Source organism: Gobio gobio, assembly GCF_949357685.1.
Source record: "Gobio gobio genome assembly, chromosome: 8".
NCBI lineage: Eukaryota > Metazoa > Chordata > Actinopteri > Cypriniformes > Gobionidae > Gobio > Gobio gobio.
In genome coordinates, this window is record NC_137114.1 from 15,968,552 (window position 1) to 15,995,815 (window position 27,264).

At 39.3% G+C, this 27,264-nt stretch overlaps 1 protein-coding gene across 2 annotated transcripts in view; it reads right to left on the reverse strand.

Annotated features, from left to right (window-relative positions):
• Positions 1-27,264, reverse strand: part of maml2 (mastermind like transcriptional coactivator 2) — a 111,413-nt gene that overhangs the window by 18,601 nt on the left and 65,548 nt on the right. For both annotated transcript variants that reach the window (XM_079823615.1, XM_079823614.1), the window contains exon 3: positions 8,875-10,134. In XM_079823615.1, the coding sequence (XP_079679741.1) occupies positions 8,875-10,134 (1,260 nt within the window). The remainder of the gene's footprint in view (positions 1-8,874; positions 10,135-27,264) is intronic.

A 27,264-nucleotide genomic window follows, 5' to 3' on the forward strand; every position in this document is an offset into this window, starting at 1 on the left:
TGAGCTGCCTCCGTAGAAAATCCCAAAGAAGAAAACCCCAGAATGCACTGTGACAAGCAGAGAAAAGCTAAAATCCTAGATGCTGGACAAATCAGGAGAAATGTATTTAACAATAATTATTTAGATTCTGAAAACTGTCAATAGTTTAAAACCACTGAACCGCAACAAACCCAACATATGAAACAATAAGAATGGATCTGTGTTCGCTCGCAAAACGTTTGCAAAAGCAATCCAGTTATAGAAATAATAGGAGGGGGTAGGAAAAATATAATGTTTCAAAAATTAGAGAGAGAATGCAAATTTTCTCAGGGGAACACAATACTTTTGCAAAAGTAAGCAAAAGCATTTAAATATACATTTTCCTACCATCCCATTATCATGTCCCCTTAGGAGCTCTGTACATTTATGTATTTCTATTGTTTTTTTTGTTTTGTTTTTCAGACAAGAACCTTGTAAAACATTTTAAATGACTTTTTAAAATATTGTTTATTGATTGATACATTTTTATTTTGCTTTGTGGTAGTCTAAAACTTTTTTTTACCATGGCAGTTTCAAACAAAATTCCTGTGTGTATACGTTTTTTGAGTATAGCGTTATTGCATCGTTTGCTATTAAATCAACTGAGAGTCGAGTCTTCTGAGGGGGTGCTTTTTGTGTGATGCCTGCATAGTGTTTGAATCCAGTCACTTATGAGCTTCCACTACCATTATTGTATACTTCTACTATATATTGCTGATATGCAGTAAGTGCTAGGCAGTTCACTAAGTTTTGAAGCACAGCTACAGTCTCACATCAGAGCCAGAAATACTTGAATCGCTCCTAGTCAGTGTAACAGCACTTTAATCAGAAAGTATCAGGCCCTGCTTGAAGTTTTTGGGGCATGCAGGTCTCGATGTGATATATTACACTGTCTGAGGCTTTTTTTCTCTCTCTCAGGTAGTGCATGCAGTACATTTTTTCCTCCACAGGCAATAAAAAGATTCCCACTCGACTCTTATGACTGTGATATGCCAGATACCCCTGTTTGCCATACTTACTGTAGGCTGACAACTGATCAGCAGGCTGTGAGAACAAGGAAACAAGAAACAGACCTAACATTCTGGTCTCTATACATGCAGTTTTTGCATTGCGCCCAGTGGGAGAAAATTCAGCTTGAACAAAAGTTCTTGAGGGCTCCGGTGGGATCACGGCACCATTTCGGAACCTTTATTTCCATGGCATTACTAATTCAGTTCACTGTGGGAAGACTGTCCATTGCCTATTTTTCTCCCTGTTGGAACAGACATTCTGGCTTCATTTCCACTGGTGCAGCATACTTAACCCCATCAATGACGTATCATCCTTACAATCACAGCCAATGCTCCAAAATATCAAAACAACTTTCTTTTTCCTATTTCTCAGTTGCAAGGTGGCAGTGAAGCATATTTATTGCCAAGCTAAATATTTCTGAAAACCACCATAATCTTATGATTTACTCACCATCAAGTCATCCTAGGTGTTTGACATTCTTCTTTCAGACGAATACAATTAGAGTTATATTAATATAAATGTCCATGCTAATCAATGCAGTGAATGGGAGCCCAACATTTTAAGCCCAAAAAAAGTACATCCATCCATTATAAAAGTAATCCACACGGCCCGGGGGGTTAAAAAATGCCTTCTGAAGCGAAGCGATGCGTTTGTGTAAGAAAACTATCCATATTTAAAACGTTATAAAGTAAATCTTGCTTCCGCCAGACCGCCTTCTGTATTTAACCAACAAAGAAAGTGTAAGCAAAATGCTTACTCTACGTCCTACGCCATACGTCACATCAGTTGCGCTTTTTTCGTAAGTTAATCAGTTCGCAATTCAGTTCGAATCTCTCAGTGAATCGTTTGGAGTGAAAACCAAGCATGCATCCAGTCATTTGCCAGTGATGAACAAGGTATTTTTTTAAACTCAGCACCCATATGTGCAGTTTGTGAACAATTCTAGACAATTGCTTTCGCTGCAGTACAATCAAAACGGTACATAAAAATACTTTTCAGAAAACAATTGAGAAAGAAAACAGATGCATATCATTGTATTGGATCCGTGCATTAGCTCTTAAAGTAACAGCAGCCTAATATTCCCGCTGCTGTCTTATGTGGCGTTCACACCGGACGCGATTGTTGGACGATTGAACATTTTGAGTTTATTTGCTTCATTCGCGAGTGAAATTCGCTTCATTCGCGTATCCACGCTTGTTTACTCCGGCAAGAGTAGCCTTTCCTCGGCCAGTCCTTCTGACGTCTGCCGCTGGCTCTGATGTCTCTGTGGTGTCTCGCGCTATAATTCGTCTTGTGTATATGTGACGGCTGATCTTTGGTCTCATGGATCTATAATTTGTTCCCTGGCAAATCGTTTAGGCTGAGTGCAAAGTGAAGTTTCATTACTTTTTTATTTTTAGGCTATAACTTTACGTTACAGTTGTAGCCTACTAGCACTGACTTTGAATGTTTGACTGAATTGTTTGCTTTATTTCATGTATAGCTTATTATACCTTTTACTTATACTTTTGTATTATTGATCAAACATAAACTTGCATTTAATAAAAAGAGACTGGGTTGTGTTTCATGTCATTTAATGTTATCACAGTGATAATCATATTGTCTGAACCAGATATTAATGTACAGATTTTCTCCTCATTGTTGTCACTACTAGAGCAAGCTCCTGATTGGTAACGTGGCACGAATATCCACCAAAGTTCAGATTTTTCAACTTGAGCGATTTGCGTGATTCTCGCTGCCTCATTTGCACGAATCGCGCCATTCGCGCCGCCTCATTCGCGTGAATAGCTGCATAATGCCATTTCGCGTCTCTTCATTGTCTTAACATGTAAATCACTTGCGCGAATCGCATCATTCGCGTCCGGTGTGAACGCACCATTAGTCGTTAATCAAACAGCAAAATACAAAGAGAAAATCACTTCTGCAGCTTTATCAAAGATTTATTATATTTAACTTGTACAGGGAATACTATGCCGTGTTATTTTACATTTTATTATTACATTTCTGTACCTGAATACTGTTAGACTTACCTGAAAAACAAAACTGTTTATTTAATTTGTACATTGTGTATTTATCTAATGCTTGTTTATTATTTCTATGCAGATTCACTCCCCTACAAAATCACCTCAATCATCAAATAATTATTTCCAAATAGAGCTATTCAAGTCATCTGGAGAAACTGTTTTGATATCGCAATATGTATCGCAGAAAAACAAAATATCTCAATGTCAGTTTTTTCCAATATCGTGCAGCCCTAATATGAGAGATAGGTCTTAGCTTAGTTAGCTACACTTTTTCAGTAGCTTCCCCAACAACGCTAAATAACGACGGTGGCTGGAGGCATTGTTCTGATATGCGATATACTGTAACAACAGAATACTGAACTGATTAAAAAAATGCAAACAGTTGTAGTCTACTCTGTAGGTACAGTACACAAGACAAGGGCCACTGAAAAAACCCTTAAAGAGCCTAAACAACTCTCCCATCAATGGCTGCAAAAAGATCTGTACGTTCATGTGATTGAACAACATCTTTGTGTCAAAATCAAGCATGTCTCTCCACGCTCCCCTCCCTCTGATGTGCTTTTGGAGTGGGTAAGGATGACTCCTCTTGTGTGGTTCCCGTTATCATTTCCCACAAAAAAAGTTGAGAGATACTGTTTATATGAAACTGAAAAGGGGGATGTTCTAAAGCTCCCCAATCATAACAAATCAGTGGTTCAACCTCCGGCACTGGGCTAAGCAGATTACTGTCATTTTCCACAACTTGTCCCTTGCAGCTAACAACCTCCAATTAGCAAATCCCGCTGTGCGTATCTATGCCCTGACGGCAAGTGACTGTGACAGGCGGAGAAATTAGAAGTTTCGCATGTTAATCCACTATGCTCTAGAAAGTCAGGCAGCTTTGAGGGGATATACAAATTCAAGGCACCCTACACCCGCCTAGACACCAACAACAATCAGGAAAAACAAAATGAAAAACAGGCCTACAGCAAAGTGCAGAGCCATTGAGTTTAAAGCAGTTGGCAGACTGCTAACGGCTAACACAACAGGCTGACAGATGGAAAGAAAGCAGGGTGTGTGGTTTTGACACTACGACTCTATTGTGTCAAGAACCACCTGCTCTGCACAGTGAAAATGTGAAAGAGTTTAAATAGAAAATGTAGCAAAACCAATTATGTGACTAGTCTTGACGTATCATACTAGCCTAGAAATCTAGACGCACCCTAGCGGCAGCAAATCTAAATATCAGCCAGGGTAGTCTAGCAAATCTCCGTTGGCATTCGAGCTGGAAAAAAACCAATCTGGTCAGGCCAATCACATCGTGTATAGAGTCGGGACAGCGGCCTTTCGAATCGGCTTTGGCTGCGACTCTGGAAGACTTGGAGTTAAGCTTTCAACTCACTCCGCTTCACCTTCATCGTTGCTCTGGTTGGTTGTAGCGCTATCCTATTGTGTGCAGAGGGAATTTGAAAGACGACCGTTTATCCCGCCCCTCGGATTGAGCCCTGCCAATGGTGTGTTCCCAGACCCAAATTCTTGATGTGGGTCTGGCTTGTCAGGCTAGTATCATACAGTCTAACACAAAGATAGTTGATGTCGCACAGGGGGTCTCATTCACCAAGGGTGTTTGCACGACACCATTTTCAACTGAAAACTAAAACTTTTTATGCGATTCATATTAAATATCACAGATGTATATTTACTGAGTAATTCACTGTTTTGTAGAGGGGGGTCAAAATGAAAATTTTTACCTGAGCCTTTGGAGCCAATTTACAGGGGTGTAACAATGACTTTAGAAAGATGGCAGCATCATTATTTTATTTTTACACAGATATTGGTAGGTATATTAGTAAAATCTGTTGACTTTAGCAATATTTATTGCATTATATGCCAACAGTGACAGTTTAAAAATGGCAAAAGGCATTTGTTGTTTTTTTTGCCTCAAGTTTGCATGCCAGTAACAAGATGTTTTAAAGATATCTTGATGACCTTTTAGATTATGGTTCTTAACAAACTGTCATCTTGGTATTTTCATTTTAAAGGTGGTTCATTTTCAGAGATATGGACATGCTAATATGGCTCCATGAGTAAATTGTTAAATTGTACACATTTGCAGTGGTCAAAAACCAAATGTGGGTCACTTTACATACAGCTGATAGCTGATTTTTCTTTTAAAGAGGAATATCTGAGGAACAAATAATGTTGAATCAAATCAATTGCATAGAACATACCTCTCTGAGTGCCATAAATATTATTTTTCTAAAGTTGGCATGTCTGTAACTTTAAAAGTATTCATAAAAGTATTCAAGATATCTTAATATCCTTCTAGATTCCCATTCTTAATAAACTTTTATTTTGGAACCTTCAATTTTAAAGGGGTGGTAAACCACGATTTCACTATTCTAACTTTAGCTAACGTGTAATGTTGCTGCTTGAGCATAAACAACATCTGCAAAGTTACAACGTTCAAAGTTTAAAGCAAAGGGAGATATTTGCTTTTAAAGAAATCAGTTTCTAAGGACTACAGCAAACGGCCGCTAGGGACTACTACACATTCACCCAGGTTTTGCTGACATCACCAGGCCCAATATTTACATAAACCCCTCCTCCGGGGAATATGAAATAAGGGGGGCGAGGCAATTTTGTATCGCCGCGGGGAAGCGTTAGTAGGCTGTGTTTTTGCCGCAATGCCGAAGAAACGCTGTTATTTTCATCCGGATTGCAGGTCTGGGGTACTTGCTCTGTTCAGCCTTTCTTGGGAAGGGGGTGCGTTGCAGAGCGTTTAACATACAGCATGTTATATGCACGTGTGTTTGAGTCAGCGGGGAATCAGGCGCGCGCAGGGCTCCCTGCATCCACCGTCTTCACGATTTCAATGCCAGATTTGCACAACGTCAGCTGCGTGAAAAAAACACTGCCGGTGCGTGGATGCACGACGCGCGCGCTGCACATTTCACGGAGGACAACACAATCTTCCACAAACTTCGCGAGTTCAATACAGGATATGCACAACGGCTTGTCCTGAAAGCTGGATTTACAAACAGAAGCTGTTTACGGGCCACAACCTGTAAGTCTGATTTATTTTTCATCGATGTGATTTCCTGTAATAGGTTGTAGCAAGGAAGTAAACAGATGACAACACTGTTCTGCAAACCAGTCTGTTAAATGCTCATTCATACTTAACGTTATCCGACGAACACCTATCGTTACAAACACTAACGTTAAAATCTCAACAGCGAACTTGGCATTAGTGTAAATGATTCTTTGATTAGAGCTTTTATGTATTGTTTATCTACAGGCATGCTAAACATGGTTCTGTGTGTGATTTGGCTAACTTACTAGTTAAAGCCAGTGCTTAGTGTTTGTTTTGGGTTAGTTCTTGCGACAGATATTTGGCTATAATCGTTCCAAAAATACAAAAGTTAAAGTGCCATTCAGTAGCGATCATTATAGATCCGCAGTCTTTACTCTTGAGGACTGAACAGGTTCTGCTCGATCATCTTCACTCAAATGTTCTGGGTCTGATTCGGGCGGTAAGGGGCGTGACGTTTCCGACGTGCACTGCGGTTAGCGAATCACAACACACTGGGCCAGCTAACCAATCTGAGCCCACTGCGTATTTTTGAGGGACTGGCTTCATACAACCCGGAAAGCATCAGACCGTTTTACAAGGAGGGACAGAGCAGTGTAGAATAAAGGTCAAATATATGAAAAATAAGGCAATTTTTTTTAAAACGAAGCATGAACACATGTTACAGTGCACCCCACAAACACAATCAAACCTTCAAAAGAATGTGTTTTACCACCCCTTTAAGGCCCTATATAGGTCAGTCCCATAGATAATGGGACCCCAATGTGACTCCATGTCCACATTTTTTTATTTCAATGGTCAAAAAATGTAATGGTCAAAAACCAGAGATGAACCAGAGATTTACACCCCTGCTAAGCATACATATAAAGTTTTGAGTAAAATGTTTTAATAAATATTTAAATAAATTTGCATAACATTTTATTCTACATTTTATTCTGAAACCACACATCACATACTCCCAGTGGTCAACTTTCCAATATATGGGTGAGGGTGGCATTGCTCGACGATCTTGTTGCGCATGCTCTCAGACAAAAGCATATCTTCAGAGATTGTCATATTGTTGAGAAGTTCCACACAATATTTAGGGTATGTTAACATGACAACGATGTACTAAAAACTGATGACAACGTTATCAATATTATCCCCGTTCACACGTCAAAAACCAAATGTAGGCAACTATTTAAACAGCGGATAGTTATTGTTTAAAGAAGAATATCTGAAGAACAAATAATACTGAAACTAGAAATGTATCTTGTTTTCCTACATAAACATTTTTCCGAAGTTTACAGGTCTTTAATTCAAGAAGAGTTAAAGATGTCTTAATGTCATTTTAGATGAAACTTTTCTTTTGGAATCAATCTTCATTTTTAAGGCCCTATATGGTTCAATCTAATAAATATAGGGATGTCAATGATGAAGCCCATTTTTGGCTTTCATCACTATTTATGCTTGTCTTTGTACAGAAAAAGGAAATTTGTACAGAAATTTGGTTGATTTGACACGGAATGATCCTTTACTATCTCGATGCAAACAACAAAAATGGTGACGTCTTGCTCATGTGTATTACATGTTCACGTAAACGTTTTATGTGTTTGCGGGATGTTTCTTGACAAAGTGACATCGCCAACTACTGGCCTGGCATGCATAATACAGCCCTTTTCATCATTTTCACAGATCCGTGTGAACAGGGATAATATTGACAACGTTGTCATCTGTTTTTAGTAAATCGTTGTCATGTTAACATACCTTAAATATTGTGTGGAACTTCTCAACAATATGACAATCTCTGAAGAGCATGCGCAACAAGATCCTCGAGCAATGCCACCCTCACCCATATATTGGAAATTTGACCACTTGGAGTATGTGATGTGTGGTTTCAGAATAAAATGTTATGCAAATGTATTTAAATATTCATGAAAACATTTTACTCAAAAATGTGTATATATATGCTTAGCAGGGGTGTAAATCTCTGGTTTATGAGTTCACACTTACAAATAATCGGATAGATTAAAAGAGTATTTGGCGTGCTGTCCAATGGGAGGGATCCAAGCTTGGAATTTTGGCACCCAGAGTACTCCCTCCATATCCCTGGCTGGGATAGAAACCAGCTGAGAGTGAAGGGACAGGCTGACGGAGGGATCCAGAAAACTGTCGAGGAACATAGGTGGGTTGGCTATGTAGGCCTCCTCTAGGGCTGATTGGATAGATCATTTAAGCATGTTCCTCCCGAACTTTGCTAATAAAACATCTTTTAGATGGTTTTCGATCTCATGAGATTCGATTTCGATTAATGATCGATTCTGTATTGTTTTATATTATGTAGATACTTCTAATGTGTTACAAGTAATAAACAGAAAAAGTACTTAAGATTGTTTAATGCAGGGAGATTTTCAAGCAATGAATCAACTTATTTCAGTGGTAGTGGTCTTGCAATGAGTTGGCAGCTTTAGCAATGGTTTCTGCGCATTTAACTCAGGACTATAACGCTAATGTGAGAGAGCGGTCTTCAGCTCACGTTATAGTCAATAGCCACCTGATGAGAGAGCAAACATAAGGTGCTCAGAAAAAGTGCCAGATGGAACGGAGAGTGAGCGTGATCCAGTGAAAGGCAATAAAGAGTGCAGTGCGTCGAGAAAATGAGAGAATCGTTACACCAGGGTGTTCTGGCTTTTACACAAGGTATCAGTGGGAACATATCATTCAGTCAAACAAGCAAGAATCGTTAAAAGGACCACAAACACAGTCTCTTACCTGTCTCTGCTGTGCCATTTTGAAACCGATACCTGCACCATGCTGACTGAGTGGAGGCCTTTGAATTAAAGGCTTAGTTTGTAAGCAGGGAGATGGCTGCATGGGCAGCTGGCAGTTCTGAAAGTGCATGCCCTGGCCTGTTGTAGACGGCTGCTGTTGTATGGTTGTTTTGTTAGGTGGAACAGCCATGATGGGCATTTGTTGGCCAGTCGTGGAAGGTGCTGCTTTAGGGCTGAAATGCAGCAGGGGCTTACTACTGAGAACCTTTGTGTCGATGTGATGGGAAGGGTTGAATCCATTGGGCTTGAGAAAGCAGTTGGACATGCCTTTGGCCTGACCGCCACTTTGAGTGTTATGTCTCTGCTGAGAAAGGGAAGCATTACCGGGAAGAGTCTCTTGACTGAAAGAGCCAGGAGTTTGGTGAACACCTAATGCGGAAGACCAGTTCCTAACCCCTCCTGCTTGACTCTGCTGGTGGTTGTGAAGCATAGGGTTGGGCTGCTGTTGGTTAGCAGCCATTTGCTTCAACTGCTCAGCATGTGACATCTCAGGCCATGCTGGAAGACCTCGAGAGGGAGCGCCAGTAGGTACCTGTCCATGGTGCCCTGAAGTGATGGTTGAGGTGGATAAAGTTGCATTGGCCATGGAGAAGGAAGGTCCAGCAGAGGCTGGTCTTAGTTGTGGAGAGCCTCCAGATGTCTGGCAAAAATCGGGTGAGTACTCCGTCTTGATTGGCTTATCCAGGTGAATACATGGAGGAGCCGCACCAGCTGAACTGGGTCGGCCCAGATCCAGACCAAAGTCATCATCTTGCTTTAGCATCTTCTCCAGCTCTAGATCGTTGAGTGATGGCACGGTCTTGGTGAGCTCATCGAACAAGTCCTGGAGCTCTGGGTCAATATGTCCACTTACTTCATCTTTGAAATCAAATGTCAATGTGGTATGATCTGTGGACGACTGGCCACAGGTCTGAACTTCAATCGGTTCCTTCTTCATATCCCTTAGAGTAATGTTGAATAAATCACTGCTGACTCCATGAGGCATCATGAAGGTGTCCTTTCTTCGAAGGATGTTACCCTGGGTGGCATCCCCAATCAATCTTTGAGTCTGCCCTGAAGCCAAAGCACAGGAACCAGGTCGAAAAGAGCTGGGTTCCATGCGAAGACGCTTGAAGTCGGATCCTGACGCTCCACAGGAGAGGCCATTCTGCTTGGGTGTATATCCAGGAGACTGCGCTTCAATCTTTCTCCTTAGTCCTTGCTGAAAAAAAAAAGAATGGAGAAAGAATGGAAAGTCAATAAGACGTTATATTGAACTCAATATGTTCACAAATCAGGTGCAAAAAAAATATTGCTCTACAAATTTCATCAAAAGAAATCTTCAAAATCCTAACTCTAGATTTCTACAGCCAAAATGAACTCATTTTCTGCTCAACCCGGAGACAAGGGCACATAATGTAACAAGACCATCTCTATCTAATTAATGAACTCTTATTAAAATACTCTTTGATGGTTCAAACCAATTACAACTATGACAGGAGTTCTAAATATTAGTGTATGAAAAATATGTTCTCTGGGCGAATTATCTCTATGAAAATGGATAGAGTTTTGTAATTTACAGCCTTTTCCAGTTGCCCATTTTGCATTTCAAAAGAGACGTATTAGATTTAATATAGAAAGTTTATGATTTCCCACTGGGTCCTAATAGGGGAATGTCTACAGCTATAGGTTAGGCTCCTTCTTACTAAGAATGTATGTGCTAGATATAGTCTCAATTACTAATAAATCCATGAGTGTTGTGTACTTATGTGCACAAAGAAAGATTTAAAGCCATTTTTTTACAGGGGTGTATGTGCATACATTTATTCTTACCCTTGTTCGAACGTGAATGAATCTAAATTCATGTTAAATTAGGGAGCTCATACCCACAGTTAATAATTAGCATAATGCATGCACAAACCATCTTCTGTACAGCGATTCATCACTCTCTGCAAATGTATTTCCCTCTAAAGATGTGCTCTTGCCCTCAGAGCATGCATAGCAAGATATTTCTGTTAAGCCACTCTAAAAACCAGCTGAAACACAAAAAACACCTTTTTATAGAAGCCTAGACTACATGTGATCAGCTATATTTTTATGCAGTGCCTGTCACAGCTATAATGCTATAATATAGCTGTATTTTTTTCATGACTCTGAAATAAGACTACATATAGATACACGTTTCTTAACACATTCCATGTCTCTAATGCCATCACAAGTGATTTTTGCATTTGTATGTGGGTCGGTTCTAAACCTTAACCTAATTATACACTTGATTTATTTGCAAACGTATTGATAAATCAATTTCTGTGTGAAAACAGGGTTCACATAAATATGTGTGTACGCACACTACTGCAGTTAATGAGACCCGATCTTAATCATATCATGAATATCCCTGGATAAGATGTGAGTATCTCCGCTAATCCACACGTTTTACTAGCAGCAGGTCTGTGCTCCCTAACGAAAAGTATATTCCAAAAACGATCGTCTCAAAACCTAGTATTAGCTGCGTGGATAAATTTAGCCATTAGATAGATGACGTTAGACAAAAGAAGGCTTTATCTGTGTCCCTCATTTGCATGAATTACATTTCCCACTGTTAGCTCGCTGTAAAGATAGCAGCATTTTCCTTGTGTGAAATGGTTCCCTTTGTTCCTCAAGTCTTAATTTATGTAAATAAGGCTTGAACAATGAATCATAAGTGCTGTTTAAGTAGCCATATAAAGACAAATGTGGTCTAATACTTGTATATAGAATAACTTTTACTTTAAAGGGGCTGTGAAGGGATACATTACTAGAGACAAATTTATTGCCAGGTAAAATTGTACTTTTTAACTAAATTAACTGGCGGTATTGCTGGCGTAGTCAGGGTTAGTCACATATATCTACCAGACCACAATATGTTACACCAACAAAGTAATTTCAGATCAGGTAGAAATTGCTCCTACATCTGCACATTTTCATTTTTACGATGGAGAATGATGAATATAATTTAACAGACAGAATAATCATGAAGTAGCTGCTGACCGAAACCACCCTAACCAGCATTATTTCCAGCCAGCTGCAATATTGCCAGCACATGGATATGCAAAGTTATTTAAACACCATCTGACATTATTGCCTACAGAGAGAGAGAGAGAGAGAGAGAGAGAGAAAGAGAGAGATGTGTGTTCAACCCAACATCATTATCAGTGCAGGGATGGGTGACTGTGGTGCAGTTTTCGCTGTAGCGGCAAATTGGAGGCATTTCCATTTACTGGAAATATTACTAGGCTGGGATGTTTTATGCCTTCAGGACTGGGAGTGATCACAATTCTCCACACCCCACCCCCATCTCTGTCTCTCAATAGCCTGTATGATATTTAAATTAGCTATAAATGGCATGCTGGCATATCAGTATCAAATTACTTTTCCACTGTCTGACTCATCCAGGTTACGTATAGCAAATGACATGCATTTGTGTTCGTTCAAACAAGTTCATTGGGATGAAGCACAATTTGAATTTGGCTGGACATCAGGGTGTGTGAGTGTGTATGTCAATGCTTGGGTGTTGCTATGTGGTTCCTATGAGGTTTTTAACCTGTTAGTATGTTAGTATCTTATCCTTTTAAAGCCCTTGAAAACCATGAAGTGAACTCTGATAAGAGTCCCCTGATTCAGCTGATCCTGAGGCTGCAAACACACACTAACACCAGCCAGCCTCAGGACACTGACACACTCACACACACAATCCGGCCCAACCAAATTATTAAAGCACAAAGAGAAAATTACCTGACCTATTGGAATGAAACAACATAAAAACAAAGTAAACTGGAATGTTATTTGGCCCTAAACAGAAGCTACACAACAGCAGAATACCGGAGCGCAGTGAAAAACTGTGAGTTCAGAAGAAGAATGACGAGGTACAGACTGAGCAATCACACACTGACCGTAGAGACGGGCAGATACAGACAGAACTGGCTGCCCAGAGAGAGCCACATCTGCCCGTACTGCACAACTGGAGAAGTGGAGACAGAGACACACTTCCTCACCAGCTGCCCAAACTATCAACAAATTAGAAACACTTTTTATCCAGAATTCGAAAAACTTTGCCCCGACTTCGTAAAATTAAACTATAAAACAAAACTTCAATATTTATTAGGTGAAAAAAGAGAATGTATCCCACTAGCAGCAAGATACACTAATGCCTGCCACAAAAAGAGGGAGGAATCGACCAATCAGTGATGTGCTAACACACACACACACACACTTAGACACTCGCACAAACACACACCGAATTCTAAACTTTTCCTAGAATTCTAAATGTTTATTGATTGTTATTACTTTACTTTAAAAAAAAAATTATTAAAAAAAATCTATATATATTTATTATATTGATCTAATGTATGTACATATGTTGATTCTCTGTAAGAATTAGAAATGCTTTGGCAATACATTGCAACAATTGTCATGCCAATAAAGCACAATTGAATTGAATGTGCTGTTCAAAAGTCTGCCCTAAGGGTTCATTTCTCATACAACAACAAAACTCGCTGCTTAACTTACATAATGCAATGTATCGTTGTAAAAAAAAAAGATAGGCTTATGTTGACTGTTTTCTGAACCTGTAGTAACATTGTTTGAACCACGTTAATTCAAATATAGGTTTGTCAATGTCATGCACAGGTGATGGAGTAATACCTTCTGCAACTTCATTGATTCAGATTATTATAGTTCATTTGCACAAAACAACAAAAAGCCATTATTTTTTAAATCATGTTTACATGCATGTAATTGGCATACAGTTTACTCCAGTACACATAGGGTTCATTTAGACAGCAGCTTTCAGACAATGTCATTTCTATGAAATGCTGCTGTAACAAACATGGTCTCTAGACAAGACTACTTCACTATTTTTGTTCCTTGTCGTTTTGCTTTATTTGATGTTAGATTCATTGTGGGTTCCCTCCTATCTCATACTCCAGGGTTCTCTTATGCATTTACTCACATCTTCAAAAACAACACTGAATGTTGCCATGCTAAATATACACCGATCAGGCATAACATTATGACAGGTGAAGTGAACAACACTGATTATCTCTTCATTACAGCAGCTGTTAGTGGGTGGGATATATTAGGCAGCAAATTAAAATTTTGTCCTCAAAGTTGATGTGTTAGAAGCAGGAAAAATGGGCAAGCGTAAGATTTGAGCGAGTCTGACAAGGGCCAAATTGTGATGACTAGACGACTGGGTCAGAGCATCTCCAAAACTGCAGCTCTTGTGGGGTGTTCCCGGTCTGCAGTGGTCAGTCTCTATCAAAAGTGCTCCAAGGAAGGAACAGTGGTGAACCGGCGACAGGGTCATGGGCGGCCAAGGCTCATTGATGCACGTGGGGAGCGAAGGCTGGCCCGTGTGGTCCGATCAAACAGACGAGATACTGGAGCTCAAATTGCTCAAGAAGTTAATGCTGGTTCTGATAGAAAGGTGTCAGAATACACAGTGCATCTCAGTTTGTTGCGTATGGGACTGCATAGCTGCAGACCAGTCAGGCTGCCCATGCTGACCGCTGTGCACTGCCGAAAGCACCAACAGTGGCACACGAGCATCAGAACTGGACCACGGAGCAATGGAAGAAGGTGGCCTGGTCTGATGGATCACGTTTTCTTTTACATCATGTGGATGGCCGGGTGCTTGTGCATCGTTTACCTGGGGAACACATGGCACCAGGTGCACTATGGGAAGAAGTCAAGCCGGCGGAGGCAGTGATGCTTTGGGCAATGTTCTGCTGTGAAACCTTGGGTCCTGCCATCCATGTGGATGTTACTTTGACACGTACCACCTACCTAAGCATTGTCGCAGACCATGAAAACTCTTTCATGGAAACTGTATTCCCTGGTGGCTGTGGCTCTTTCAGCAGATAATGCGCCGCCACAAAGCAAAAATGCTTCAGGAATGGTTTGAGGAGCACAACAACGAGTTTGAGGTGTTGACTTGGCCTCTAAATTCCCCAGATCTCAATCCAACCGAGCATCTGTGGGATGTGCTGAACAAACAAGTCCGATCCATGGAGGCCCCACCTCACAACTTAAAGAATCTACTGCTAACATCTTGGTGCCAGATACCACAGCACACCTTCAGGGGTCTAGTGGAGTCCATGCCTCGACGGGTCAGGGCTGTTTTGGCAACAAAAGGAGGACCCACACAATATTAGGTCATAATTAGGTCATAATGTTATGCCTGACCGGTGTATATGTAAATGTGTAAATATATTGTTTAACATTTTTAAATGAGTAGTTCTATATTTCTCCACCATTTTTAATTTCAATTATGCTGTTCAAAAGGCTTCCCCTCACTAAAGCCTTGTTCCTTTGTCTTTTTTGCTTCAAATCAAAGTTTGTAATGTTACGATTCACCTCGTAGCTGATTGACTTGGTTCATGGCTTATAACGCTTTAATGAAGACTTTTAAAAATCCGTATGGGAAACATAAATGGCAAAAATACTTAATAGTTAAAAAAGGGGGCAGGCACTAATGCACTCTATTGTTCTACAAGGCCATGATTTATATAAGTCCACATATAATTAACAAGTAACTATACTCCTAAACACTGTAGTTCCAACCACACATATTTGCAATGCTGTTTGCAAATGTTCGCTGCTCGTTTCAGGAAATGCAGAATCGCTATGTAACAACGGACCTTGCAACTATAGCTGGCTTTTGAGAAACACACCCCAGGTTAAAAGACCAACTAAAACCAACAAACCATCTTAAGGCCTGTACACACCGGGACGAATAACGCGCGCGCTTATCGCCAGCGTTTTTCGTGGCGTTTTTCGGCGCGTCTTGAGTGTTTACACCCAAGCGATTTTCACTGGCGATGCGCCGAGTGAACGTGCACATTCAGTAGATGCACTCCCGGTACACAAGGTGGCGCTGCGGCACTTCACGCTTCTGACACACGCTTGTCACACAGAAGAAGAAGAGAGGCAGTATTTACGTGCTTGCCAAAGCCACAGATATATTAGACAAGACCGTTCTGTGCTTGAGCGCCACCAAGTCGTGTTTTACTGTCACTTCAGCAGCTCCAGGCACGTGAACAAAAGCGCCGATCTCATTGGTCGGGCAGTTTTTAACGCGGCGCTCCAAAATAAAAAAACGAACCCGAGGCGTTTTTTTTTTTTATTACGCTTTTACGCCTGCCGTTTTGCGCGCCGGTGTGCACACTCACATTGGCGCCCATTGTTTAGTCACGAGGCGTTAAACGTCGGCGATAAACGCGCGCGAAAATCGTCCCGGTGTGAACAGGCCTGTAGGCTAGTTTAAGATTCTCCCTCCTTCAATGTAAGTCTATGAGATTTGTTAATAGAACAATATTTTGGCCAGGCTGATAAACTTTCCAATATTTGACTTTTTTTTTGGCTGGAAACAGACTGAAGTATCTGAGCAGACCGCTCTCCATGTTTTGAATATGGGAGGCTAAATATTGATAGTTTTGGGGGAGATAAACCCGCATGAATGGCAATTTCATACACATAAAACATAAAAATCTTACATACATCAACTTTAAAAGTGCATAACATAGTGTGTGCAAGGAACCGCATGAAAATAAGTCTTGATTGATTGATAATCTGCCCCTGTAATCATAATTTGGCTGAAAAGGAATAAAAGTTGTGTTTTACTGCCACTAGTGTTCATTTCAGCTAGAAACTGGCGTGCATAGTTACATTTTCAGAACTTTGCAAAAACGTAGATAGAGGTACGTATTTAAATTTTTTTGCAAGATTAGGTTATTGGCCCCTAAAAATCCAAAACTGGTTGACCACTACAGATTCACTTGTTTTATTATCCGACAAGCAAAGAAATAGCACACTTCTCTGCAAAGTCTGATATATCATTCATCATTCACACACAGAGCCAGATAGATTACATGCAAATGTAATACTTAACCATAAGTAGTGACGCTTGCTAACTTGATACAACACAGAACAGCACTTTATGATCAGCCAGGATTTTATGCTACATCAGTGAATCTTTCTATGCTTTTACAAACTCTTCGCCACCTCCCTCGACATTATTTATATTAGTGGATGAAACAGCATTGCAACATGCCAGAATCTTTCTTCACGTCCCTACTTGGTGTAAACAGTAGATTATTTCCTAAGCTGACATTTCACAAAGGAAGAGTGTTGCACAATTATAAATAAAATACAATCGTAGAATATATCTTTTTCAGATAGAGAAGTGTATCTCGATCCCCAAAACACAAGTCAACATTGGCCAGTGAAGAACTGTGTCCCATATTGAGAGAAGATCCATGTGTGTCACTACCGTTTACAGTCCCTCACCAGATTAAACAAGACATTTCCATAAAATATTCACATGGCGACACAGATAACTGCCACTAACCAGATGTAGCACATTAAGGTTAAGAGGAACCTGACGTTTCTTGTCTGAATGCCAACCACATTTGAAACCGTCTGATAATACTACGTGTTCATTTTGGCGGCGGGGCTGCGGAGAAACAGTGCCCTCTATTCATTGGAAATCCTCCTGACAGAGCTACAAGTGACCTGAAAATAGATTTTCTGATTAAGCTTTAATGAGCTCAGAAGCTCTGGATCACTTTGAAAGTGACTCCTGGAGGGAGGAGAAGAAACGGCTCTCAGCACAAACCGTGCAAAGGCTCAGAGGTATCACACGTGTGACATTGCTCTTGCTGAAAACGAACACAACGGCAGATTAATACTGTAAAGTAACACTGCTCCACTGACGCTCTCTAGGCAGTGTGCTCTGGGTCGCGCTCACGTAGACAAAGATCTTATAGCTTAAGAACAATAGAAATTAGTGACTATAAACCACTTTATAGTAAGCATCTAGAAAATGAGCTGTTGGTTTAAGGCGGACGTATTAAAGCTTTTTGATGTTAGAAATCTTTCTCATTTCTGCATGAGAGTTTGCTGCCAAAACAGCCCTGACACGTCGAGGCATGGACTCCACTAGACCCCTGAAGATGTGCTGTGGTATCTGGCACCAAGATGTTAGCAGCAGATCCTTATGCTGCGTTCACACCAAACGCGAATAGAGCGTCAAAATCATGTCTAGTTGGACGCTTGAACATTTTGAATCCATTCGCGTGTACACAGTGAATTGGACGAGCATATAAATTGAGCGTTTGAAGCAAAATAGACGCGCGTTCAAGGCTCTCCAGGAGAAATATGTCATAAAACACCACTCTGCCTCTTTTCATTTTCATTAAAAAAATATATATTTAGCATTAATAGCCACACAAATGTGGTCCAGGCAACTCCTACATTATCTTCACAGCATGTTTTTTTAAATATCCTTAAAAATAAAGTTATGGAACTTCTCTTTGCCCTCAGTCAAAACGATTTGGCAGACAACAAATTATAGATTCATGACACCAAAGATCACCCGTTAGATCCACACAAGACGAACCACTACAGGACATCAGAGCCAGCGGCAAACGTCAGAAGGACTGGCCGAGGAAAGGCTGCTCTCGCCGGGGTTAATGAGCGCTGAGTGTCCGGTGATTGCCTGGATCTCACAAACTCCACAAACACCAGATCACATGTTCAGAGAGGAGCTCTCTATATAAATAAACCACAGATTTGAGCTGAACATCCACATCTGAAAAAGTCTTAAAACTACATTTTGTGACAAAATAGTAGTATTTTTAATTTATGCAGGGTTTCTCATCACATCACTTTACCACGTGACAGCAGCAAGCAGGCTCCTGATTGGTTAACCCGGCGCAAATTGACGCCAAAGTTCAGATTTTTCAACTCGGGCGTCAGACGCGAATTCGCTTCAAACGTGTGAATGCACAAAAGCACCACTCGCGCATAACGCGCGTACCACGCGGATGAGGCGGAATCGCGTCCATCGTGCCAGAGGACCTCCAGACGCGCGTCAATGCGCCTTTCCATTGACTTAACATGGAAATCACTTGCGCCAGACGCTCTATTCGCGTTTGGTGTGAACGCAGCATTTCAAGAGTTTAAAAAAAGAGTAAACAATTATTAAAGGTGCAGTCAGTGTGTGAATTTTAGCTGCATCTAGTGGTGAGGTTGTGAATTGCAATAACACACCGCTCACCCCTTCCGTTCAAAGTACATAGAGAAGCTAGGGGGCTGACACAGGACAAAGATGTCGTCGTCGGAGACAGCAGAGAGTAGCTAGCGCTCTGTAGAGAAGTTTGTCCGTTTAGGGCTTCTGTAGAAACATGACGGCGCAAAAAAATGGCGACTGTAAGAGGACCCGCGGTTTACGGAGATAGAAATGACTCATTCTAAGGTAATAAAAACATACCAGTTCATTAAGTAAGGTCTTTATACATCACTGAAAACATAGTTATGTATATTATATTGCATTTCTGTCAATAGATCCTCATAAATACTACACACTGCACCTTTAAGACTATAATTAACAATAGACATGACGACCATCCCATGATTCTGAATGGACAACTAAACAATTGGACAACTGTAATTTACTACAGTTTCTGACAAAATGTTGATTGCTGCAGTATATTTAAAAATGTATAATTCATTTGAATGATTTTTTTTTTTTTTTAAATGGTTTGAATGAATGATTCAATGATTCACTCAAACACTTCGACAGACTGAGAGCAGAAGGTCTGGACTTTTTCACAGCTTTCATTGGCCAAGGACCGCCCAAAAGACACAGGCGAATCGTTGTCATTTAGGAATAAGATCTCGTGGGTGCTGAAGTTTTGTTTGGAGAATATATGTAATGCAAATGTAAACGGATATTTAAACTGGATTGCAAAGTTTAGGGTACATATAAACAGTGCTTTAGGAATCGGCAATCAGATTGGATTCATCCAAACCGATTAAAATCAGTGCATATAAACATACCCATAGAGTCTAGGTGGTGATGTTTAAGTCATGCGACTACAGTCCGTTTTGTTTATAGCTTTTATCGTTTTACTTGTGGCTTTGCATTTAGGCTTCAAAATGTATAAAAGTTGTGTTCAGTTATGAAAAGAATATGTAAGAATCATAAACTTTTGTTAGTCACTGAGCTTATTCTCTGCAATTACCCAAAAGCCAATGGAAAAATCCTATTGGGTTTCCGTTGAGGAAACCAGAGTGATGCGAACTTCTGGGTTGACCTACAAAAATACATCATTACTGCAGCAATTTATATAAGACCGACTGTGAATTTCTTCAGAAAGTATAAAAAAATCGAGTTATGTTTACAATTCCATTTCATGCCACTATTGGCACCAAAAAAATACACATTGCAGCTTTAAAAACACAAATTCACAGTGTTAAAATAAAACATATTACCCAGAATCCTCTTGAGTAATAGCAACCAGATTATGTCACTGTAAAGATGTAGGCTTTCTACCGTTATCACAGCATACAGTGTATGCTTACAAACTGGAATCTTAAAAACCTGCCACACAACGTGCACCATGTGCATGTCTGCAGATAAAGTGTTTGTAATCCAGCGTGGCCATTAATTAAAACGTTTTATGACAGCTTTTCAGAGGTTTTGCCCTCTTGCCACTGTCCTCTCGGTATAACGCAGTGGTTATGGCTTGCTTCAGGATTGAGATTTAAGCTGAGCTTCAAGTGTTGACCCAAACATTACCAACATTATTTTAACATAAATTTAATAAAAAATGTGAATATTACCATGAATTGGATAGGCCAACCAATGTGTCACATTATGAAAATGACATAATGAGACTGAATAGGAAAAAATTCCTATTTTGGTTTCTTGCTCTAACTATGTTAGCTGCATTGAGCATTACATTCAGCATTGTTTTACCCTTCTGTCCATGGCCGGGTCAGACTTGACACATTTTTGGGTCATGACCCATAATTTAAGAACTACTGGCGTAAGGCACATCTGTTATTATCTGCCTCTGTGTGCGGATGTCACTATACCGTTAATAGTGGAGAATGAATGAGTGTGTGTGTGTGTGTGTGTGTGTGTGTGTGTGTGTGTGTGTGTGTGTGTGTGTGTGTGTGTGTGTGTGTGTGTGTGTGTGTGTGTGTGTGTGTGTGTGTGTGTGTGTGTGTGTGTGTGTGTGTGTGTGTGTGTGTGTGTGTGTGTGTGTGTGTGTGTGTGTGTGTGTGTGTGTGTGTGTGTGTGTGTGTGTGTGTGTGTGTATCTTTCTATCCTGGTGGGGACTTCAACCTGAATGTACCTAAATTGAGGTCCCCATGACGAAATAAGTTTATAAATCATTCAGAAGTTTTTATTTTATTTAATTTTTTTATTTTAAAAATGCAGAACGTTTTCTGTGATGGGTAGGTTTAGGGGTAAGGTTAGTGTAAGGGAGATGGGACAAAATATCGTTAGGGCAATATATCATTGTCCTTCTCCGTGCGATATGAGAATCGATACACTGGTGCCAAATATCGATAATGCGCTCTAAATAGATGTACCTGCTCCCAACGTTGCTACTTCATGGCTCCTCAAGGTGGTGCTCAATTGTGAAAATGTGAATATCAGTTAACTAGCCTAAGAAAAAGAGGTTTTTAACTGGATGGCGGACAGTAGTGTGAGTAAAATAATACATGACCCTGCCACGTTTAAGTCCAAAGTCTGTACCAAGCAGCAACCTCCCGCAGTTTCTCTTGAACATTTACATTTAGTCATTTAGCAGACGCTTTTATCCAAAGCGACTTACAAATGAGGTCAATAGAAGCAGCTAGAGCAGTCCAAGGGCAACAATATCAACAATATGCAAGTGCGGTAACAAGTCTCAGTTAATCTAGCACAGAACAGATTTTTTTTATTGTTTTATTTTTTATAAATAAATTAGACAGACAGACAATGAATAGAATGATAAGTGCTATTCTCGATCGGTCAGGTGTTGCTGGAAAAGATGTGTCTTTAGACGTTTTTTGAAAATGGCTACAGACTCCGCTGCTCGAATTGAGATAGGCAGGTCATTCCACCAGGTGGGAACGGTCCAGGAAAAGGTCTGTGACAGCGATTTCATGCCTCTCTGGTATGGCACCACAAGGCGTCGTTCACTGGCAGAACGCAAGTTCCTGGAGGGTGTGTAAACCTGCTCTTGATATGAAAGATGGCTTAAGCGGATACACAACAGTTTTACTATACAGGTATTTTCAGCAATTTTTTATTACGTCAACAATATTTACAGGATCATTTTATTATGGAGAGTGATGGAGATGCAACATTGTAAACATTAATGTTAATGTTTTTCTTGTATTTAGCCCTCATTGCTTAGGCTACTAATTGGTCACACTCAATGGTTGTCAAATGTGACCACAACTTAACTATTTTTCAATTAAATAAATATTCTATATTTTAGTTTAATAATATTTATTGAATATTTTGAGGATATCTTTTGGTACTAAATAGGCCTACTATTTGTGCAATAATTATTGTCCATTAATGACCACTTAAAATATTTTTTATTATTTATATTACAATTAGTGCAGAAATCTAGGTTAAAAGAGAGAATTCCAATGCAAAGAGGTAAATTAGAGTCATTTTGTGGCTGGAAAAATAATAATTTTCGATTGTAAAGCCATGGTTTACCCACTAGGTGCTTGTATGGCTCTTTAATCAATATACATGTATCTAGTCTGGTTGCTCAAAGAAGTATTGCAGATCATAACTTCTTACTTATTTTTAGGTTTTGCATTTTGATCAAACACTAGATTTCTTCAAATGTAAAATTTTAAAAAGTTAATAACTTACATCCTAATATTTCTAATGATATAAGCACACACAAGTGAATATTAATGAACGCAAGCAAATATAATTTAACCCAAGAAAAGTTTAAAATAGTGCTAAAAAGACAAACTTATTTTTCCTTATACGTGTACAGTAGGATATATACATGATATATACGAAATCGATATTTGTGCCAATCACATGCCCCCGCCCAGTTTTACAGTCTATGGTCTGGACCCACTTCGGCTTTTATACCATTGATAGGACAAACAAAATCGACAAAGAGTATGCAAGTAATACCTCAAAAAAGTAAAGCACATGGGTAATACCACGGACATTGCCTAGCAATATATTGATTATCACAGAATTGTGATATTATCAGTATTGTGAGCCATGTCTCGTATCATACCCTGTGATTTCCACCCCTATTGTCCAGTATAAAAAATGTCTATGGAGAGTCCCCACAAAGATAGTAAAACCAGACATGTGTGAGTGTGTGTGGTCTCAGCAACACGTGTTGCTAGCAAAAGGAGTGTAATTGATAGAGAGCTCAGGGCGATGAGAAGGAGAGGATGTGACAGTCATCGTCCTGGAAGCAGCTGTCAGACCTGTGGCACATCCTACAGGCCCGGGTCTACATGTATTTGTCTCTGTGTCTGCCTGCACGTGTAGAAATCAAAGTGTACATGAAAGCGTGATTGACTGCACTGCATTACACTGAGGCTCAGTGTTGGGAATACATAGTGTGTTATCTCTTTTAAAACAATTATATTACAGCATTCATTTTTATGGAAAGCAAAATGTGTTTTTTATGTGGTAGGCCTACTTTTTCTTAACAAAAAACTACATTTAAAAAAGAATTGACTTAAAAAGAGAAAGCACATATCAACGCTCTAGTAACAAAAGCCTCAATCTATTTTCCAAATTGCTTGTCCAATGTAGGGTTGTGGGGAGGCTAGATCACCCTAGCAACACATTACAAACACACTCAAAACCCCTTTAGCAACCAACGAAAACTCTCTAGCAACTAAGGCTGCACGATATTAGAAAAAACTGACATTGCGATATTTTTTTTTCTACGATATACAGCTCTGGAAAACATTAAGAGACCACTTAACATTGAGAAATCAATGTGGTCTCTTAATTTTTCCCAGAGCTGTATATTGCGATATCAAAACAGTTTATCCAGAAGATTTGAATAGCTTTTTTATAGAAAAAAATGTTCAGTTTAAAATGATTGAGGTGATTTTGTAGGGGAGTGAATCTGCATAGAAATAATAAACAAGCATTAGATAAATACAATAGAGCAAAGGTACAAAATGAAAAAACAAACAGTGCTTTATGTTTTTCAAGTACAGAAATTGAATAATCAAATGTAAAATAACACTGTCTTCACTGTATGAATTAAATATAATACATATTTGTTAAAACTACAAAAGGAATTGTATCTTTGTATTTTCTTGTTTGATTAACATAAACGACTCAGACAGCAGCGGGAATATTAGGCTGCTGTCACTTTAAGAGCTAATGCACGGATCCAATACAATGATACGCATCTGTTATACACAAACCCTATGTGACTGTGTTTACGAGGACAAATGCTGAGGCTGGTATTTTAACATTATTTTGTGTGTATGTGTCCGTTTAAGCACAAATAGAGACGGAAGAGAGCAGAATTTGGTGTTGGCGTGCATCTGTGCAAATTCCGAAATAAGTTATTTTGCGTCGTCTTGTGCTCGAATGGCTTAAAAAAAAACACCCCGAGCTTCTTAGCAACCACATCAATATATTGAAAACATTTCCGAGTACACTTAAAGTACATTTTAAAAGTCATATTTTGTCATGCTTTAAAGAAGTACTCGTTTTGATGTGTTGACCAACGTACTAAAACACATGTAAAGGATTATAATTTTAACGGTTTAACAGTTATTTGATATTGTATTTAATGTTTATTTATTTTAATTGTACTAAATTGCAACATCATCATTACAAATGTTACAAAAGTATATTTAAATACATACATGAGATACACAGAAATGACATTAACGTATATTTTAGTTTACCATAAATTCTTGTCAGTACAACCATATTTCAAAGACAATAGAAGTAATTATGAAATTGCATATAAACATGAACTTGAGAGTGCTTTTTGACCCACTTGAGTGGGACTTGCATATAAATGTAACTTATAATGCATTTTCATTTAATTGTAAATAACATGCATTGTCTAAAGTTCACACTCAAGTATATATTCTTTTAAAGTATATTATTTCTGTAATAAGTACTCTTTTACAGTGTATTTCATTTTCAAAAGGGATGTTACACATTTACTTACAGTAGTGACCTAGAAAAAGTGCAGAATGTGAAATATTTCTTCCTTTTACATCAGTTTTTTTTTCTTTTTCTGATTTCGCTGTGGTATCAGATTTTATAACACTGTATATCAGAAACTACTGGACCTTTGACTGTCTATTTAAAGAGAAGCTTGCGGTCTGTTTGACAAACAGACTCAATATCTTTGTGTGTAAGAGTGTCTGTGCTCTTTAATCTATTCTACAGGCCCTTCAGGCATATTGTAATCCACTCCTGAGAATATGAAACCCTCTCAAATCCAACCTGGCAAAAAACATGCCCAAAATAAAAAAAATAAACACAGCTATTGTGTTCCTAGGGAGACATAATATTTATACGGTTACAAGGGATGCGGAGTGCCGAGAGGTGGAATTTCAATCGGAGAGAAGCGAGAAATTACAGCCCTGCAACCAGCGTTTCATAGACCCAACTCCCTGCTACCTGTGCATGAGAACTAATTACACTCAGCCTTTGAGTGGAGAGAGGGGGAAAAAATGAAACGAGAGGCAGAGAGCACTTATCACAGAACGATAAACACGATAAAAGGTATTGGACTAGCAGCTTTTGTCCCTGTGTGTGTGCTGATTTAATGATTCCCACTAATCGCTCCCTACACATAATGACTCAAGCAAAGTGACATTCAGACGCTGGATGATTATGGCATCATAACTGTTAATAATTTCCCTTGATATTGTGATTATTCATTCTGATTCATTATTAATCACTAGTTGTTTAGATTTAGATGTTGTTTTTTTCCTCCTTCAAATGCTTTTTTCGTAATTTTTTTTTTTTTAATGTTTGACATTTTAGAGCAGGCATTCGCGAATAACGTGGTTTCAACCGGACCGCGAGCTGCTCACTTTCTATACAGTTTAAAGTGAGCAGCATGTCAAAACAATGGAGCTGTACACACTACAAGCGCTTTCGGAGCTATATATATTTTTATCTAAAGCCAAACACACTTCATTCAAGCCCTTCCCGCTCAGTGTGTGTTGCTTCTCTCTCCCGCTAAAGCGTCGCGCAGACTGATCAGTGTTGTCCCACATCGGCTGCACAAGCTCTGATGACGACAAAGCTTTTTCACGATTGGCTGGATTCACTGAAGACAATGATCACGTGCGTGTCGTGTTTATTGACACATTCAGCTCAGCTGATGCTCACAAATGTGTTTTTATATGTTTTCATTAGTGCTGGGCATCAATGAAAAAAAATTAACTAATTAATCGCATTTTTTTCTGTAATTAATCGCGATTAATCGCAAGTTTTTAATATTTTGATATTGTAATAATTTCAGTTACTCTCCAAATTAATATATAAACAATTTAAAGACAGCATATTTTAAATATGTCTTGTATTGTCATCTTTTTATGAATGAAGGCCAGTATCACTGATACTAATGTCTCTATGAAACATTAATAACGTTACATTACAGTATAACTGAAAGCTCCCAATTTCAACATTTATTAGGGCCCTATTTTAACGATCTGAAACGCAAGTGTCAAAACGCGAAGCGCAAGTAACTTTGTGGGCGGGTCTCGGCGCTGTTGCTATTTTCCCGGCGGGATAAATGGCTCTTGCGCCCGGCGCAAATCTAAAATGGGTTGGTCTGAAGTAGCTTCATTATTCATAGGTGTGGTTTGGGCGTAACGTGAATAAACCAATCCGAGCGTCATCCAACATTCCCTTTAAAAGCAGGTGCGCAAGTTCCATTATGGATTGCTATTATTATGGCGTATTTACCAGGCGCACGCCAGGAGCGGTTCACAGCCGAGGAGACTGATGTTCTTGTAAGAGCAGTGAAAGACAGAGAAGTGAAGTTGTAATGTTGTACATTATGGTAAAGGTGATTTCACAGTCTTTTTTTTTTTTTCAGTCTTTCAGTTTTTTCAGTTTTTCAGTCGATTTTTGTTCCTGGTTCTTGACGGACAAACCAATTTGTCAGATGTCCTTATATACATATATGTCTTGCCACTATTGGGCAAACAGGTCTTATCCTTAATTATTACAATTAGCCTGAATCATTTGTAAGCTAGATTTATGCCTATTTTTTCACATCTTCGTGGCACACCACAATGATTTCCGTCATCTCATGTGTTAATATTTTTTTAGTGTAACAATTTATGATTTGCAAAAATAACTGTTGCATCTGTGTAGATTACATGAGCAAAGTGTATGCGCGTTGTGCACGCTATACATTATGGTCAAGCATGCGCCCTTAAAATAGCATAATGAACAACGCGCAACGCGCCACTGACTTTAGACTAGGTTTTTTCTGGTCAGTGGCGCAATTGTTTAATGGAACAGCAAAATAGC